The sequence below is a fragment of the Thunnus albacares genome, chromosome 16 (assembly GCF_914725855.1).
Source record: "Thunnus albacares chromosome 16, fThuAlb1.1, whole genome shotgun sequence".
Classification (NCBI taxonomy): Eukaryota; Metazoa; Chordata; class Actinopteri; order Scombriformes; family Scombridae; genus Thunnus; species Thunnus albacares.
Genome location: NC_058121.1, coordinates 12090620 through 12109008, shown reverse-complemented (window position 1 = coordinate 12109008; position 18389 = coordinate 12090620). Strand labels below are relative to the sequence as shown.

General features: G+C 38.5%; 1 protein-coding gene across 1 annotated transcript in view; it reads left to right on the top strand.

Moving 5' to 3' along the window:
- akap12b (A kinase (PRKA) anchor protein 12b) overlaps positions 1-18389 on the top strand; it is a 47302-nt gene that overhangs the window by 6241 nt on the left and 22672 nt on the right. Inside the window, exon 2 of the mRNA XM_044329962.1 lies at positions 16283-16358. Coding sequence (XP_044185897.1) covers positions 16283-16358 — 76 coding nt within the window. The remainder of the gene's footprint in view (positions 1-16282; positions 16359-18389) is intronic.

The following is an 18389-nucleotide window of genomic DNA, read 5'->3' as shown; positions in this document are numbered from 1 at the left end:
GCAAACTGTTGCCTCACCAGTTTTTTTTTTTTTTTTTTATGAGTAATGATAATGAACAGCCATGAACTTTCATTTCTTATCATCTTTGACAGTAAAAGCGTTCTTATCATGATTTTTTACACATCTGCAGTCACAAAACTGGAAAGGAAACTCAAAAATGCTCCAAAACATCAAACTGATTGCTTAACCAAATATGACTTAATGAAATATGATATAATTAAGATAATTTACCGTCACACTGTCAACTATAGTAAATTTTCCATGGTGATTGTTTTGCTCTAAAAAAGTAAATCAAATTAAATGTATGATTCTTCTCTCTCATTTTAGTAGAGGAGAAACAGGAAGTGGCTTTCTGTTAATTAGTCTGTCCCACAGCCCAGTGCTGTATCTTCCATCTCTCAGATTCACTGCCAGCTCCATTACAGTGAAAAAAGTGTGTACCGAGGATGTGAAAAACCAGAGCTCTTTTATTCCTCTATCCAACAAATTTGAGTTCACTCAAATTATTTGATCTAATAATGAGTCCGCAGGACAATGTCAAACCCCGAAATGGCATCAACAAAAAAAAAAAAAGTTACATAATGTCAATGCTTCTTTTTTTTGTGCTTGTTTTTGTTTATTACAGCGCCTGTGCATTGTTCCCAGCCCATTTTTCCAGCTCATTTATCCATTAAATTGTTTACAGTGCGGCAGAACTGAAATAAGTTTGTTCGTCTTTCCACCAAATAACTGAGTTAAGTCCAGAAATGAGAGGACATTTACAAGATCATAAAAGCTGTGTCACAGAAATGTTTCCCATGACTCTGCAGTGTATGCAGTGTGATGATCATATTACAGTCAAAATCCTCTGTGGTTTAATGTAGTTGTTCCCAGCCTGTGTGTCAGGACATCTGTTATTGGTTGCAATGTAAATCTGAGGATGATTGACGTGACTGTAGATTGCAGTTGCAGAGTAGCAGAATAAACATTTCTGCTGCAAAAAATAATGTTATATTCCTCAGAATTTCCTTTTATCTCTCTTTTATTTGATGTGAAATATTTGATAATTTTTACATCTTCAGGCCTTTAAAACTTCTTCAAATTGAACAAAGGAAAAAAATCACTAATTGGTTGAGCTGTCCACAACTAACACAGACCTGCAAACTGTAACAATGGATTTCAAGTAGATATTTTGCTTCATCTAAGCTTGGCAACTGGTTTAAGACACTGTGATTGAGTGCATTGATAATTCAGTGTCATAAATTCACTTTCACTTGACTCTGAGTGTACTTTTCTTAAAAAAACATAAAAACACATGAAGAAATGGGTACACTTTATGCCAAAGAGATGATAAAAAAGAAGTGGACTGTTTCAAATAGTGACATGATTGTTGTGGTGCCATGCTCATATTGAGGCCTGAATTTGGTTAACACAAATTGGAAAATGGTACTTTATTCAATTTAGAAGTTACAACTTTAGATTCACAAACACAACGTAATCATACAGTATCAGTGCTTCTTGTTGGCAGTAGTGATGATGGAGATGTTAGGAGGAGTTTTCCTGATTGAGAAGCATTGTCTTGTTGAGTGATGGCGTCTTATTGACACATCATCACTCCACAGAGACTGTTACAGCCACTCTGTTCCAATCAATCATGATTGGGAGACTGTGCCATATCAGCTTTCTTTTGCTGTCTTTCTCTGACATGCACATTTCCAGGTCTATATTTTTATTCTGGGGCTCTACTGGAATATCTTTGCATTATTTACAGTTACAGTTACAGCTCCTGTCTCTAACCTTAGCAACAAAGGCTATGGAGGCAGCATTTTTACATATGTTCACCTCAAGTTTTGGACCTTTAACCATATTTAACACAGACATCCGACATCATAACAGTATAGAAATAACAGAAAATCACAAAAAGCATGATATGTTCCCTTTAATCCTTCACCAGTTTTTTTGTCCGCATGCAAAAGCAAAGTTAGCTAAGAGCACTCAAAGTTCCTCCAAATCAAATAATTGTTTGATATTAGCCTGAAGAAACTACATTACAGCATTTTAAATAAATGAGGTTATCTGTTTTTGTATAATTAGATTGTGATCATGCACAACATCTGATTGCAATATAATACATATCTCACAAAGAATGCTCTGAATAGTTTAGGTTGCTCATATTTGACCAATGATCTGTGTATGAATCAGTGGATGGTTGGTTGATTTTAGGAGCTTCAGTGTGACGACCCCTCTGCTGCTGCTGTGCTCTGTTTGCTGGGGCGGGTACCTGAGGGCTGATTAGTGGGATGGGACACACATATATACAGCCAGAGAAGCTGCTAGTTCAGACTCTCTCTTCTCTCCCCTACACCACCCATACATCATGCACTCATCCAATCCCTACATCACTGATCTTACAGACTAACCACACCAATTTGTTATTTTGGTTTGTTCTGAGTACTTTGTTTTAAATAAATTTGCTTTTGTAATATAGAATACCTTTGTGACTTCCCTTTTTTTGCCACAATATAGAGCCAGACTGTGATATTCACATACAGGTGTTCACTTTCTTATTGATGTCTGTAAGTTAGAGCTGTGGCATGAATTTATCATCGTTTTTTGCACAGTTCACTGTTTTAAAAATGTATTTACGTCTGTTCTGGCTCCTCCACTGCAGCACTGCGCTCAAATAACCTCTCCGCTACCTCCATTACATCATCTGTGCACCCGTTCACCCATCTTTCCTCCACAGTGCCTCTCTTTCGCCCTCTCCTCTTTTTGGTCCATGATTCATCTCTCATCTCTCTTTCCACGTGAGTGGAGATGCACCAGGTTACTCCATTTTGTTTGAGATCCAAAGTGCTGAAACAAAATCGTACTCTTTAGATCCCACCTCACTAATTTACATGTCTATACATGACCAAAATTTATGATGTGTCATTGTACAATAACACATAATACACCTAAACTACAAATATATGTGTGTCACAGTCTTCCAAAACAGCCCATACAAGTGTTTCTTGATCTAAGGCTCCTATCAGCAGGATGACATTGTTTTTTAATGATTTTTCACAGTTACAACACTGATCTGAAACCGTTGTGGTTAAGATTAGGTTAAGTTTAATCATCTAAAACTGATTGGTGAAGGTTAGATAAAGATTGTGACCATAGTTAAATGAAACCAGTGCTGATTGTTGGAAGGAGATAGGATGCAAACAGCAGTCTGCAGTGTTAAAGTCAAACACTTTGCAGTATAGCACATTTACGCTACCTCTGGCTTTGCTCTTCACAGTCATTATTCATATGACCAAGCAAGTTGTCAGGAGAACTTAAACTTATGCCATTTCAAGCATTTGAACAACGACATGCTTTAGTGTCAGAGCATATCTTTCTATGTTGTTTGGACCCTAAGTCTTAGAAGGCTCCATCAAATATTTTTTATGGATCTAAGAAGTAAGCTTAAAAAAAGGTGTTGTTATAAATAGTGTGGCTCTCATTCCCTCACCCCTCACTCACTCTCTCTTGCACTTGTTCACCTTTGGTTGCTGCCTTCCTCTCTTTTGCTCTTTTTTTGCACATCCATTTTTCATCAGCTTTGGTCCTGATGCAGCACTAACTGCATCATAGAGCACAGTGGAAGATGTGTGAGGTCATGATGTGTGTGTGTGTGTGTGTGTGTGTGTGTGTGTGTGTGTGTGTGTGTGTGTGTGTGTGTGTGTTGTGTATGTGTGTGTGTGTGTTTGTGTGTGTGTGTGTGTGTGTGTGTGTGTTTGTACTGGTGTGTCTTCAGTGCTGGTGGGAGTTGGGGCATTTGAAGGACAAATGGTGAATCATGGCTTCGATGCAGCTGCTCACTTGGTTAGTACACTCATGTGGGGCGGTGTTGCCTCTCTAATCTGTGCAGCTGAAGTGCAGCCTGAGATTTACTATATTGACCAAGCTCACAACTCGTATATCACAATCCCTGTCCAATAATAGTAAAACCCATCGACCTGGGAATAAAAAGAGCAGTGGCGGAAAGTAACCGAGTACATGTACTCAAGTATCTGAATACTTATTTGACCACTGAGATGTGTATAAAACTAACAGTATGTATCCTAAACATAATATTTATATGTTGCTAAATTGCAACAGCAAAAACATTTTTAATTAATGTGCTGCATCTGCAAAGTGGCAAAATGTTCATATTGATTGTATCTGCAAAACATTCACTGTCAACTTATTTAATTTGCTTCCTCTACTTTATCCGTTAGTGGCAATAAAAGCATGATTAATGTTCTTATGGTTATATATTATGCAACTGAAAGCACTTAGTTAATGTTACAAAGAGATCCTGGTGTTGTAAAAAGTTGACACAGGCTTTAAGCACCAGACAAGATGTGTTTACTTTTTCCATCTTTTTTTTTTTCAGTAGCTGACCCCGGTCTCTGGTGTCAAAGTTCTTCATAAAATCTTTATGAAACAGGGTTGCCTTGTGGGACCCCTGATATTTATTATGATACTTGATCCTGTTGTAGACGAAACAGATTCCTACTGTAATTGGTAGAGTCATGACTAACTGCACTTTCGTCACAAATCATGACCTGTGTATACTGTTGCATTGGGACTCTTTAATTGTAAGTGGTGTCTTATGATGCCCACTGCTGTATCAGGATAATTAGAAACATACAGCACAGTGAATCAGGTGGTCACTGCTTACTCATTTGAGCCAAATGGAAGTGTTGTTTTAAACTGCTCACCGCTTTATTGGAATGGGGAGTGAAATATAACCGTACAGTTTACCTCCTCCATGAGCAAGACCTACAAGACCCTTTTACATGAACTTGTTCCATAAGCAGACCTACAATATTTCATCTTACCATACGACAAATAATTTTTCCACGTTGCATTTGACAGTTCTCCATGATTTAGCAAGACAACAAGCCACCATGACTTGACATGTGCTTGTTTGTGATTAAGCTGTGCCCCCTTTTTTTAGACTACGTAATTACATCAGCAGACTCAAGTCCATATACTGTTCCTGCTCTGTTAAGCAGACAAATGAAAGTAATGAGATGAAGAGAACAACTATGAGGAGTCGGCTGTTTTCTGGCTAGAAAACAGACCTCCTTTTAAATCTGATTTCTTTCACATGTCTCTTTTAACTGTGTTAAGAGAGCAGCGAGTCGAATGGCACCCAGCAACATGTGAGAAATAATATGATACATAATAATATATGACATCAAATTTCTTCTGAAATTCCTCTCGTCCAGCTGACATCTGCTCCTGTGCTTTAAAGCTGCACTAATTTTTGTGCAAACTATGGATCAAAAGACTATGTGTAATATGAGAGGCGTTGCTTATAGTGAATGAGAGAATTATGACCTGACTCTGCAGTTTGTTAGCAACTAGTGAGTCAGATGTTTACATGATAACTGTAAGTTAAAGGCAATGACTTGATGCATATTTTAAGACATTTTGCTTTTCACAACTTATCACCTCTGGATGAAAAGATATTTCCCTCAGGAGTTGGTGGAGACCAAAACAGAGCTAAAATGAGAGTGAATATTGGACTGACTCCATATGAATGATAATGTCCTGTGTCTGGTTCACCACAACAACCTTATGAGGTGATAATATGTCAGTGTTGTGTCTACAGGTTGTTAGTGTTACCAAGTTTGTTTGTTTTTCATTAATATACCTATCTGTATTATAGAGTATCATTAAACACTAAAACATGTCTTGATGCTTTACAAAATCTGCTATTGAGAAAAGTAAATTAGTGTGTTGAGTCCCACCTGTTCAAGTAAACAGAGCTAATAAAGGCTATTCTATGTCAACATCATAATCCACTACACACATTAGCATCACACTAACTTATTTTAATATACAACATTTTCAACACAACCTTCGTTAGTTAGTTTATTGACTCACATATAAACCAAAAAAAGAAAAATATATCTTTAAATAAAAATGTGAGGTCGAAACATGTCATTATGCAATATGATTCTGTGACCACATAAATAAAAATTACTGCACAACATGGGAATGTTCCAACATTTTCAGGAAAAATTTATTGTCTCTGGTAATAAATAGTAACTTAAATTCATTAGAGTTGTGCCAAACAGCAATTATGCTTATGTCAACTCTCTCCACATCTTTACTGTAACATCTTCTCTCCTCTTGCTCATGGAGAGGAAGTAATACATTTCAGATGTAAGGAGCAATATGTGCTGTTTCTCAACCACACACATTAACTATCCAAAAATATTTGACTTTGGAAACTGTTCTTCAAACTCTTTGGAAAGATTAGTCAAAGATCATGTGTGGTTTAAGTGACGTATTTGACCCTGAATGTTGTTTCTGTGCCAAAACTTAGATCAAACATATAGACATTAGTAAGGCAATAATCTAAGAGTAATTTGAGGCCTAAGGCCATAAAAAACAAAGTCTGGTATAAGTGTCTCGCTAATTAAATCCATGTTTATAGCATCTGTATTCTTTCCAGACACCCCTTCTCACCAGTCATCTTCTTTTCTCACATATATGACTCTGGAGCTCAGATGCTTATCGGGGCTCAGAGATATTTAGAGATTCATGACAGGCGGGTCAGCAAAGGGGGTGGATTTGTTATTACAACCCAGTTAGAGAGGCAGGCCCCTGGGGTCAAACACTGGCCAGTGTGGCCTGATTATGATCATGTCCTGGGGGGTCTTTCCTCTGACCAGGCTGTTGTTGTTGTTTGGCTCCGTTTGCTGTTCAAGTGTAGCAGTCGCACAGATGAAGGGACGGGGGAGATGAAAAACAGACAAATTGTGGGAGGTATAGAGACGTCAGGTTAAAGGGTTAGTGATGCACTGATGTAGGTAAAGGACAACCTGGTTTCATGTGTTGGCCTGAAATGGCAACTAACAGGTGTGTGGACTCGAGGGTCACTCAGACTTTTGGTTTGCATGTCTTTCTCTCACACACACGACCACATAAAGACACACACACGCTCGAGTTTCGGCTTATTTTTATCCCTGCTGTTTTATTTATCTAATTTAGTGTCCTTTGAGTTGTCCTCTCACGTCATGTATATGAACTAAGCGGAAATCAAATAAAGCACACAGTCACACAAAGAGACTGGTGTGGTGTCCAGGGCTGAGATGTAGAAGACCAAATATGATAGGTTACCATTTTTAGCAAAATACTTTCTGAAGATATTATTTTATCTCTCTTCTTTTCATGCAGTTCATGAAATTTGATCAATTATGTCAGTTACCACCAGAGCCGTTTCTCAGGTCTTTTGGAACAAGTCCAAATCAAATCTAAAGTCTCATCAAAGCAAATGCAAGACTCATGTCTAATGTCAACCATTACAGTGATTCAAGGTGGTATTTGAACAGTTTGCTGTTTTAAAGTATCTTACATAACTAACACAGAGTCCTTTCAATGCATAGGTTTAATAATTTAAGGTGCGTGCAAGACCTACTGCTGCTGTTTCTGGCTTCAGGGATCTCAGTGTTGGTTGGTGAAATGTCTCTACAAATATTGGACAGGTATTGGATGAATTGTCATGAAATTTTGTACAGACATTCATGTTTTCCTCAGGATGAATTGTAATAACTTGGATCAACATTTAATGTGTATAATATTTTGGTTTACGACCAGATACCTGCAAAATGGACACAATTCCCATCAGCATCAGCTGTGCTTTGTGTTTGGTGCTAATTTGCAAATTTTAGCATGCTAATATGCTAAACTAAGATGGTAAACATAATAAACATTATACCAGCTAACCATCAAGGTGTTAGCATTGTCATTGTGAACATGTTAGCATGATGACATTAGCATTTAGCTCAAAGCTACTGTAGACTCTTGTTTATATTTCCAGGATTTTATCAGATCAAAAATATAAATGTATACTTTAAAAAAACTATTATGTCATTTATAGTTGCACTTTTATTGTAACTTGAGTAACTTTCAATGTGCTTAAACCCCAAACTATTTTAAAATAATCATATTACTGAGTCTGAGAACTATAATCAAATCCCAAATAAGTAATATCTACTTTACTATGGATTGCAGGACAGTTTTTAAGATTTAGCCAAGCACCAGAGTGAATGTGACCTTGCACACATCCTCTTATTTAATGACCACATAGGTTGATTGTACCATGCACTCCACAACGACCCATAGGTGTCTTTTCTAATACGCCACCTCTATCGCTGCTTTCCAAAACTGTTACAAATCACTGTTAAAAAATAATGATGTTTTATGATGTGATAACACTGTGGTTAAGGTCTGGTTAGGCTTAGGGAAAGATCATGGTTTGGGTTAAAATCATCATTTGAAACGTGGTGTGGGTTAAAGTTACTACTTCCTTAAAGTTAGGTAGCCTTCGTCATCATGGCAACAGTAAACACCACGGCGATGGTAGTAAGGTTTTTTTTAAAAATGTCCTGACTCACAGCTGGAAACATAACACATGACATCAGGTCATAATTACTACAGCTGCTAGATGTCGTCTGTCACTCAAACGTATCTATAGTCGTTTTTGCTGACTGAATTTTCGACCTATACAGTCATATTTCTTTTGAGGACAGGCTGGACCTTTATCCATTAGAGATAAACTAAAAAAAACAAAAAAAAACAACTGGCAGCCACACCTTTAAACACACACACACACGCACACACAAACACAGGGAGTAAAGTGTTTTTTCCATATACAGCTTGTGTCTGTGTGTTTGCCAGTAAAGACCTGACAGATTTACGGTTAAGGATGCCTCCTCCTGAAAGCCACCATAAATAAAATCAGACAGTCAGACCTGCTCTGTATACACAGCAGAAGTGGACTAGACAACTGGAAAGAAAGAAAGAGGAAAAAAGAAAAAGGTGGAGATGGTTACTTTCCAATCTGCTGTAAATCTGTAACATCTCTGGATATGACGTGATGTTGTCAGATTTGGCTCGATCCAAATGTCTAAGGGATTATTGTGAATTTATCCAAAATGTATTAACTTTTAGAAGTATGATTTGATTGGAGACATAAATTCAAGGTGATAAGGTCTCATTTGACTCGTTCAGTGTTGCTTTATTTCATTTCAGCCTGCACTAAACTGCACTAACACACACATGGTCATGCACACACAGAAGCTCAGGTACTCACCATCTGAGCACCTGAGCAGAGTTAATGGATTGTGGAAACAGTGAGAGTGTTCTTCGGGGGTCTTGTCAGGCTTTGATCTTTGGTATGTACTGAATGTGGGGGTCAGGGATAATAGATTGGGGGCTGGCAGGGGTGAAGAGACATGAAGAAAGAAGGAGGGAGGGAGAGGGAGACAGACATGATGGTCACACAGGCCCCTGAAAACTCCTGTTAGACCTGGGTGAATTATTTATTGGCAAATACCTCACGTTGCTCGTTTTTACCTGCTTAGAATACCTGATTGCAGGGTTTGATTAATCAGGACTGTTGAGATGGTAGTTAAGTTGACAACCTGAGAATAAACTTACTGTTATATACTTTTTTGTGTTCTTCTAAGCTTTTGGGCAGCTGCTAAATGCCAAAACCCACTTACAGGAATTGAATTTGAAGGCTCACAGTCACATGATGTTTAGCAGGTATAAAGTTTATCACGTTCACCATCTTAGATTAGCATGTTATCATGCTAACATTTGCTAGTTAGCCCTAAACAAAAAGTACAGCTGAGGTTAATGGGAATGTCATTTGTCTGTACAAAACTTTGTGGCAATCCATCTAGTAGATGTTGAGATATTTCACTGGATAAAGTGAAAAGTTTGATCTGCTGGTGGCGCTAAATGTAAATACAGAGAGTCACCAAAGTCAGTGTAGGGTTCCTCCTCTGGGGACTTTGGATATCTGTACAAAATTTAGATAATTTTAGTCTGGTCATCTCATGCATGGCTAAAAATTAATTAAAAACATCAACAGATTTTGCAAACAAAACATTGTGTAACTTGAAGTGCACACATTGTAGTTGGATCATGTCTTGTCTGCTTTTAAGTACAAAGTAAAGTAAGTAGGACTCCGGTGCCTAATCCACAACTTATTTTCATTTTCTCGTCATTTTTCTGTTCACTTTGTGAACCTGAAACATTATCTGAGGACATAGAGGACCTTGTCTTCATGCTGCAGGAAACACAACTTTTGCTTGTGTGTTGACATCAAATTGGTGTGAAAATTAGTTTAAGCCAGTCTGCTCCTTTTAGAGAATCTAGCTATTTTTACACAAAAAGAAAGAAAAAAACAAAAACATCAACCCTTACTCATACACCTGGGTAAGAGTCATCCAACAGGATGATTTACTGAACATAATGTGACATTAAAATGAGCCACAAGGGAAGGACTACTCCCCAAGTCCCTTATCTATTACATTCTTCTTGTTTCTCCTCGTTCTGGCTCTCTCTTTCTCCTCTCCTCTCTCCTTCTATCTCCACATCTCTGCTTTCACCTCCTCTCACTCCTCCTCCCCTCTGTCTTTATCTTCCTTCTCTTCATTCCCAGTCGCCCCCTGTGACGGCGTCATCCTCCTTTTGTCTGCACAGAGACTCTGTCCACACCTCGAAGGTCAAGAGGTTGCAAGGTTAACCGTCACGAACAAACTACGGCCCCACAGAGAGTCTTTAAGCCTGTTATCTCCTACTGCGAGTTTGCTTGCGTGTGCATATGTTCATCTGAGAAAAAAAGCTCAAGTGATAGTTTTTCCAAACTGCAACACAGATGTTCTACGAGACAGCTGAATTCATTATGACTGACAGATCTGCAGGCTGGAGTTATATTTTTGTGACTTATATAAGGTCTATAAACCAAACTGATGCTGCTGTTGTTGTCCTAAATCAATTTCACCTGCTATTTTAGATTCCCTTGTCTTGCATCCCATTTGATTACATTAAACCTCTTCTAATTTATTTGAGAGAATCAGATTTAAATAAAGGTCACTGAAGCTGTTTCTGAATACTTATTTCAGCCTCTTCTCTTGTCCGATTCCCGGAGTGGAGACCTGGGTTTGAGATGTCATTTACCAGCTGTGTCACCCTCTTCTTTTCCATTAACTCCCTCCTCCTGCATTCTGTGTTTGGTTTAAGGGGTATAAATCTCCCCCAGCTGGCCTCTGCGGAGTGATTTAGGAGACAGCGGGTCGTCTCTCTCCTGGAGCCACCAGCTGCCTTTTTAGAGTGTAGGGATGCAGCCGAGAAGTAAACAAGAGATAGGCGATAGGAGGAAATAAGAATCAAAGATTAATTGAGTGAAAGCAGAAAAAGCAATGGTGTGTGAGAAAGAAAATGGCAAAAAACAAAACTTTATTCCAGTGCCGATCTTAACTTTATAGGGGTGCTTTATCATAAAAGGTGCACTGTGAAATTAAACTAGATTAATCTGTTTACTACTCATGTTTCAGGCAAGATATCTTGTTTTATCCAAGAACTATATGTTAATGGGCTAAATCTATGTCATGTACTTTTGCGATAGAATAATTTGTTATTACATATGTCAAGGCTGACAAAGCAAATATAACGTCACAACACAGGCAGAATCAGTAAAATCACAGCTCCTTGAACCAATATGACACTGTGATTAACCCCTATATCTCTGTTTACACAATTTTGAAAGTCATTAAACAAAAATGGGGCATAAACATTATGTTTGCTTTGAAAGTAAATTTAGTCTCTTTAATGTGTAGTTAGTAGTAAAGAAGTACAGAAATCCCTATAATTCTCTGGATGTATGTACAGAAGATGTTTTTTTCCCCTCATTGTTAACAAATTCCATGAAAAGACAAAAATAAACGATGTGTTAGTCCAACGCTGCCCATTGGTTCCTTCTCAAAGTGTAAACCTATAAAAGCAGGTCACTAATACATTGTTTCATTTTAGTAAGCAGATAGTTTAAGGCTCAATAAAACAGCTGAACACTAGTTTTTAGCTAACAAACAGGAGTTAGTTGTTGTGTGGTTCACTGATGATGATGTGTTTCTAATAGTTTTTGGACAACAATGGAGCTCTATTGAGGCAGAAGAAAGATCAGGCTTTAGCTGCACAGGCAACACTTGTTAGCAGGATCTATTCATGATTGATTTTGGTCTTCTTGTGGGATTTGTTGACAATAATAGAAATATAGAATATTACCAGAGTCATCCTTAATGTTTTTGGAGCAGATTTTCTGCCCTTGACTGTACCTGACATAAGAATTTAATTTAGTCAAGTGGGGAAACTCTTTCTCATCTCAGTTAATGTCGATAGAAGGGAATTATGATTTCACTCTCAAAGTGGATATATGCTATCTAATGTATGGCACTCATTGTAATTGCCTATTTGGATAATTCAATTTAACAAGTTGGATGAAACGAGCTACGTCTGATTGGTGACTCAGCATGTACGATAAAGGGCCACACCAACAGTCACACAGCAGAGCCTAATGGATCTGTAAACACTCAAGTGAATGAGGCTGCAGGGAAGAAGGGAGGCAGATAGAATATAATGGCGTATTTAGCCTCTTGTGATGAATGAAGATGAGACTATAAGAACAAATGAAAAGAGCTGAGAGAGGCTTTATAGGAAGAGAGGCAGCAGCAGGAGGTGTTTACTGATACTTGGCTTTATGTGCTCAGTAAACACAGTGCAAAGTGCTACCTGTGTGAGCCCATTCATTTGTTTATACTGCACGTAAGCTACAGTGCGCATCGCCTGCATCAGGGCAGGTATGTTTATTCCTCTTGTAAATTTGTCTAGTAATATGAAATATGGACACAAGAATGCTTCAAAAGAGAAAAATAACAACTATACATAAATAAAAATAAGGCTGGTAAAATGTTTTTCCATGAACTAAATTAAATTAGATCATATTACACGGGAAACCAGACGGAAAACAAACAAAACATTCTCTCTCTTTTTTTCCTGCTGTTGTTTTGCTTTGCAGATGTTGTGTGACCGTTCTGCCTTTGTGCATATTTTTTTTTTGTAGCAGGTCTAAGTCTGTCTTTAGGTCTTTGTGGCAGACCATGTTGGCCAGGCAGACGTCAAAAAAATGCACAACTGGCAGCGAAACGTCAACGTATTCTGTCTGGGAACTCGTGAAAAGAATTCAGAGCAGCTCGGGCGATGCAGTACCTGTCAGTTTTGGGTCAGTTTTGGGTCGGTTCAGATTCAGTTCACTGAAATGATAAACTGAAACTGGAATTCTTATAATATCAACAGCAGCCTTCAGTCATTTCTACATGGGTGGGATATAAGAGCGTTTTCGATTTTAGAGCAAAATTATCCTCTTTACTCACTTGATTACGCAAGAGCTGCTTAACACAAATATTTATGACTCTCTCTCAAAAAGAAATATGTGTTTTAAAAATGGTAAAAAGTTCAGCAGAATTAATATTTAATTATTCTATATAACCAGGAAATGACTCTGACAGTCCAAATCTTCCTGTCATGGCTATAACAGGACTTGTATTTACACTTGCTATGATGAGAATGTAGCAGCAGCATTATTTCAGATTCACACACAGAGGAGTGGCTTTTTATGAGGGTGAGAAGAGGTTGATGAGGTAACTTAAGGGCAGAGGTGGTCAAGGGGTGACAATTTTGGGGAGGTGGGCTGAAAGAAAAGGGGGTAGAGTCAGGTGTTGGGGGGGTGAGGGGGGGTGGGGGGGGTCTGTGGCAAGGAATGCTGGGAATGCCAGTCATGAGGTAGACCAGGGCAGGGCGGGTGGCTGCAGGTCTTGGAGGTCAGCTGATGGCTCATAACACCAAATCTGATCAGAGGTCGTGAAGGCTTTAAAGGGACAAAAATGATCATCATCTGTGTGAAAGCATTTGAACCATGACACTATGTGTGTGAGTGTTAATTACTCCAATATGTTTGACTTCAGATATTCTTAATTTCTTATGAGTAATAGATAAGTATTCCGATATCCAGTCACATCTGGTAAATTGAAGTCATTTCCACATTTTTCCACAGTGCATTTCACGATCTGGAGCAATATTTGAATCAGCAGGGCAGCACATTCCTAGGAAATGGCTACCAGTATTCTTAATTTCATCCTTTTCTTTATATTTCAAGCCTTGTCTGGAGAAAGTACAGTCTAGACAAGCTGTATGCACTCTTTCTATGACAAGGTTGTCAATTTTTCTATGAAGTTTGGAGAGGAGGAGGAGGACACTTGACCGGGAGCGAACAGGAGTAAAGTGCATGATTGTTTTATGATGTGCAGTAAATATGTTTTGAGAGAAATTCTGATCACAATGTGATCTAGGCCACCTCGCTAAGTGGTTTGGTAAAAAAATCTGATATTTGGTGCCTCCAAGAAATGACTGACACAGGTTGTCGAATGTCAATGTAGCTGTGCAGCTAGTGCAGGAGCTTATTTTAGATTTTTTTTATGTATCTAGACTAATGCAGCCACGTGTCACGGGATAGTAGAAGTTGCTTTGAAGTGACAAGTAATTGTTTTCATATTTGTAGATTCCCACGACCTGTTGAATGTATTGATTGTTCATTTGGTGTTTCTGCATGTCAAGGTTTTATGTTGGATGGAATCTGTGTCTTTATTTGCTCGTTTTTTTAGTTGAATATTTACATAGTAACCAGCAACTATTTTGATTATCGCCATTGAATATTTTGTTGTCTCAGCTTGTTAAATGTGAGGATTTCCTGTTTTTCTCTGTTTCTTATCAGGGTAAATTGAATACATTTGGGTTTTGGACTGTTGGTGGGAGACAAAACAAAATATTTGAAGACGTCACCTTGTGCTCAGAAAATATGAAGGATGTTTTTTACTGTTTTTCATAGACTAAACAATTAATTAGAAAAGTAATTCACAGATCAAATGATAGAAAAAATAATATTCACTGGTCAAACTGTTAAAACTGAACACTATAGGACCAAAAAAAATATGGTAGGAAATGTTCTTGATTGTATTTGTAACTTCAGCTTGATAATTTGGATTAAAACTTAATAAATGTAAACTCTCTAAACGTTTATTCAGTCCTCGCAAGTAGCTACAACACCATGTAGGTCCCTCCTCCTACCTTCCAACCTGCTCTCTTTTTTCTTTTTCCCATCTTTGAGTACGTCCCTGCACCTTGTCCCCAGCAGAGTGTCTCCTCTGTGGTGTCATTTTCCAGGGCTTTCCTGGAGGACTTTGGGCTGCTAGGAATGGAGCCATTAGTTAGATTAGCAGCTCTGTGGGGAGGCTCTGGTTCCCTCTCCCCTGGTCGGGACAGACAAAGCTCTGGCCTGCCTGCCATTGTCCAGCTGTCAGTTGAAGCTGCCAGAAAAAAAACTCTTTCAGGTCTCAGATCCACTGATAAGGGTGCTGTGAGTCCGGCTGTGTCTTGTTAACTTGTTAGCACACTTGTAGTATGTTCATAATGAAAAATGACTGTGAAATTGCACTTTTGGCCTTCTCTTGTATCATCAATATTCCTGGAATATTCATTTTTGCTGGTACATCACTCTACAGTTTGTAGGATTATTGAAGCTCAATAATTAGCTAAATTTATATGAATTTAATGAGGTGTTGTGAATGTGATCTTAGGTGATGTTATCCATCTTTGGTCCTTGCCATGATCCTTTCATCTTTTAACGATCATTTATACCACCTGATAAGAAGACTGATTTTACGGACATGTAACGTGGTGACAGCACACACACCTTTTAAGGGTCTAACAGCACCCTGGCAGGCTGATTCACTGATCATAAAACGTGATGTGTGTGAGATAAAAGCGTTTATTAGCTCATTCAGTGTATGGTGGTGAGTGATGATAAGCTGTAGTAGGAGAGAATTGGTGTTTTTGCAGTTTTTAGTCCCTTAGTGAAGCTATATTTACTCATCTTGAATGCCTAAAAGGGATAGTTTGACATTTCCTGTCGAAGAGGGAGATGACAATATTCATAACACTCTCGAAACTGCCAAAATTCACTGATTTCCTGGAAAGACTCAAGAAAAGTCACTGCGCATAGCTAAGAAATAGCCCTTACTTTACGTTTTTTACACTGTGGTTTTTGTACAGATTAAACAAACATGATAAAGTCCATTACTGAGTTTTAGAACTGCTAGTAATTATTGATTTTGCAACGTAGCCAGGCTAACTGTTTTCACCTGCTCCCAGTCTTTATGCTATGCTAAGCAAGAGTGATATCAATCTTCTCATTTTACTCTCAGCAAGAGAGTAAATAAGATTATTTCCCTAAATGTCAAACTATTCCTGTAAAGGAAAGGAAAAAATGTGATCACCAATGTGACCCTGCATATGATAATGCAATTAAAAAAATGTTATTAAAAAAATACCTCTCGACTCAGAGTGTCTCTTCTTTCTGTCTCTTTCTCAGGCTCTACAGAAGAATGGACAAATCTCCAGTACGACCAGCCTGAATGGACACTCTGAGGACAACACACTGGCAGAAGGTGTGTGTATTTGTGTGTGTGTGTGTGTGTGTGTGTGTGTGTGTGTTGCCCATGCTGTTTATTTACAGTGTGTGGTTTTGGGTGCTGTTCCTGTGGTTGTTGAGGTAAGTAGTGGTGATGTTTGTGTGTGTTTGTGTCTGGGATTTTGTACTGTTTCTTCAGCGGTGGCAGGAGGTAAGCTTGTTTGTGTGGTGTCAGTTTTCAGTGTGTGTGTGTGTGTGTGTGTGTGTGTGTGTGTGTGTGTGTGTGTGTGTGTGTGTGTGTGTGTGTGCAAATTCTTATCTGCAGATGTCTTCATGGCTCTGCGAGATCTACTTGATCCTAAACTAATCCCTTTGTCAACACATGAGGGACACCTACCTGCAGCTTTTCACATAGGAGCCACACACACACTCCCACCCACACACACCCACATACCCAACATACTGTTTCTCTTTCTGGTCCTTGCTATTCAGTAACCTGTCAAGTGATTGCTGCTTGTAAATGTCAACACCTGTTCTGTAAATTTGGATATGGTCTTAGTGTGTGTGATGCTGCACTTCAGGGAAGATGCAAGAAGATTTTGAGCTCACCCTTGTGTGCAAGCAGCTGCAGAAATATCAGCTTGAATCTGTCAGAAAACTAAATATATTCTAGATTTTTGTAAATATGTCTCTCACTGAACCTCCAACGCCTCTGCACAGAATCTTGGATATTCATATTTTTGTCGTAGAAGCTAATGAACACAGAAGTATGTCTCATTTGTCTCTTTGTATAATAGACTAGTCAAAACATTGTCCTTATAAAGTGCAAATATTTAAAGGAGACCATCTGTGGTCCTGTGGAAGATACTCAGTGGACACTATGAACAATCTGAGATAATCATTAACCTGTAATAAATTAGGTAAAAATGTATTTCCACTTAAATTAACATGTGCCCCAGTCTGCTCTGTCTATCTCCAAAGCTGCGTTTGTTTATTTTCTTTGCCATTTCTATCATGTCTCCCTCAATCTGGGAGGGCTACAGGGGCGTGTACACCCTCCCTAAATATTTAGCAGGTCGTGACCCGGGCCCCCGCACAAAGCAACTTGCGCACTTCATAATATGGTATGGCCCAGGGGAAGGAGAAACCCTATACTACTTAAAACACAGAGATATGTCACATACCACTCTGTCAAATAACCTATTTAATAAGCTATTTAATGAAGCGATTCTGTCCATTTATAGAGTAACCTGATACCCTCTTCAGAGCAGAGATACAGAGTGTATGAGATGATGTGGCATGTAGACTGGTACAGAGTAATTTGGTTGTTGAAATAGATGCTTATATGAACATATACTATAAGCTAATTAGCTCTGTGGAGAAATATATGACAGAAGGAGAAGGGAACAATATGTTTTTATTAAAATGACAACTAATATCACCACTACAGCATGACTGATAGATTTCTAAGGCTGATACCAATTTTGATATTTGAGAGTTAAAAAAAACAGCTTTTATGTGTATATGAGAGACACTTTCTCAATGCAGGTTTTCAGGCCAAACTGATATATTATGTTTTTGTGCTTACAAGCCCACAACATCTGATTCTTGTTGAAAAATGTAATTTCACTATAATTTCCACCTGTCCCTCAGCACCTCCAATCCCGTTGGGCATCACTGCTTCTTATGTTAAATGAATATGCAGTGGCCTAGCTCACCACGTTTGGTGTGGTTTTACTTTTCATAAGTGGCCCCAAGAGGCAGTTCTGCTCCTTAAACCCCTTATGTGACCAAAATGGTCCAAAATAATTAACCTGATCTGAAATGGACCCATGATAAGAACCTACCCAAACTGAGGTGGAGGCACACCTGTGGTTTAGGGGTTAAGATGCTAACCATGAACCACAGCACAGGACCTTTGTTGCATCTTTCTCTCCCTCATTTCCTGTCATGTCTCTTTCTACTGTAAATGCCCCAACAAAAACATCAAAATGTGGTCCAGACAGACACTTATAGAGAGAGAGAACACCAGCATTGGCAGTAACATGATGCTCCACGAGTTAACAAT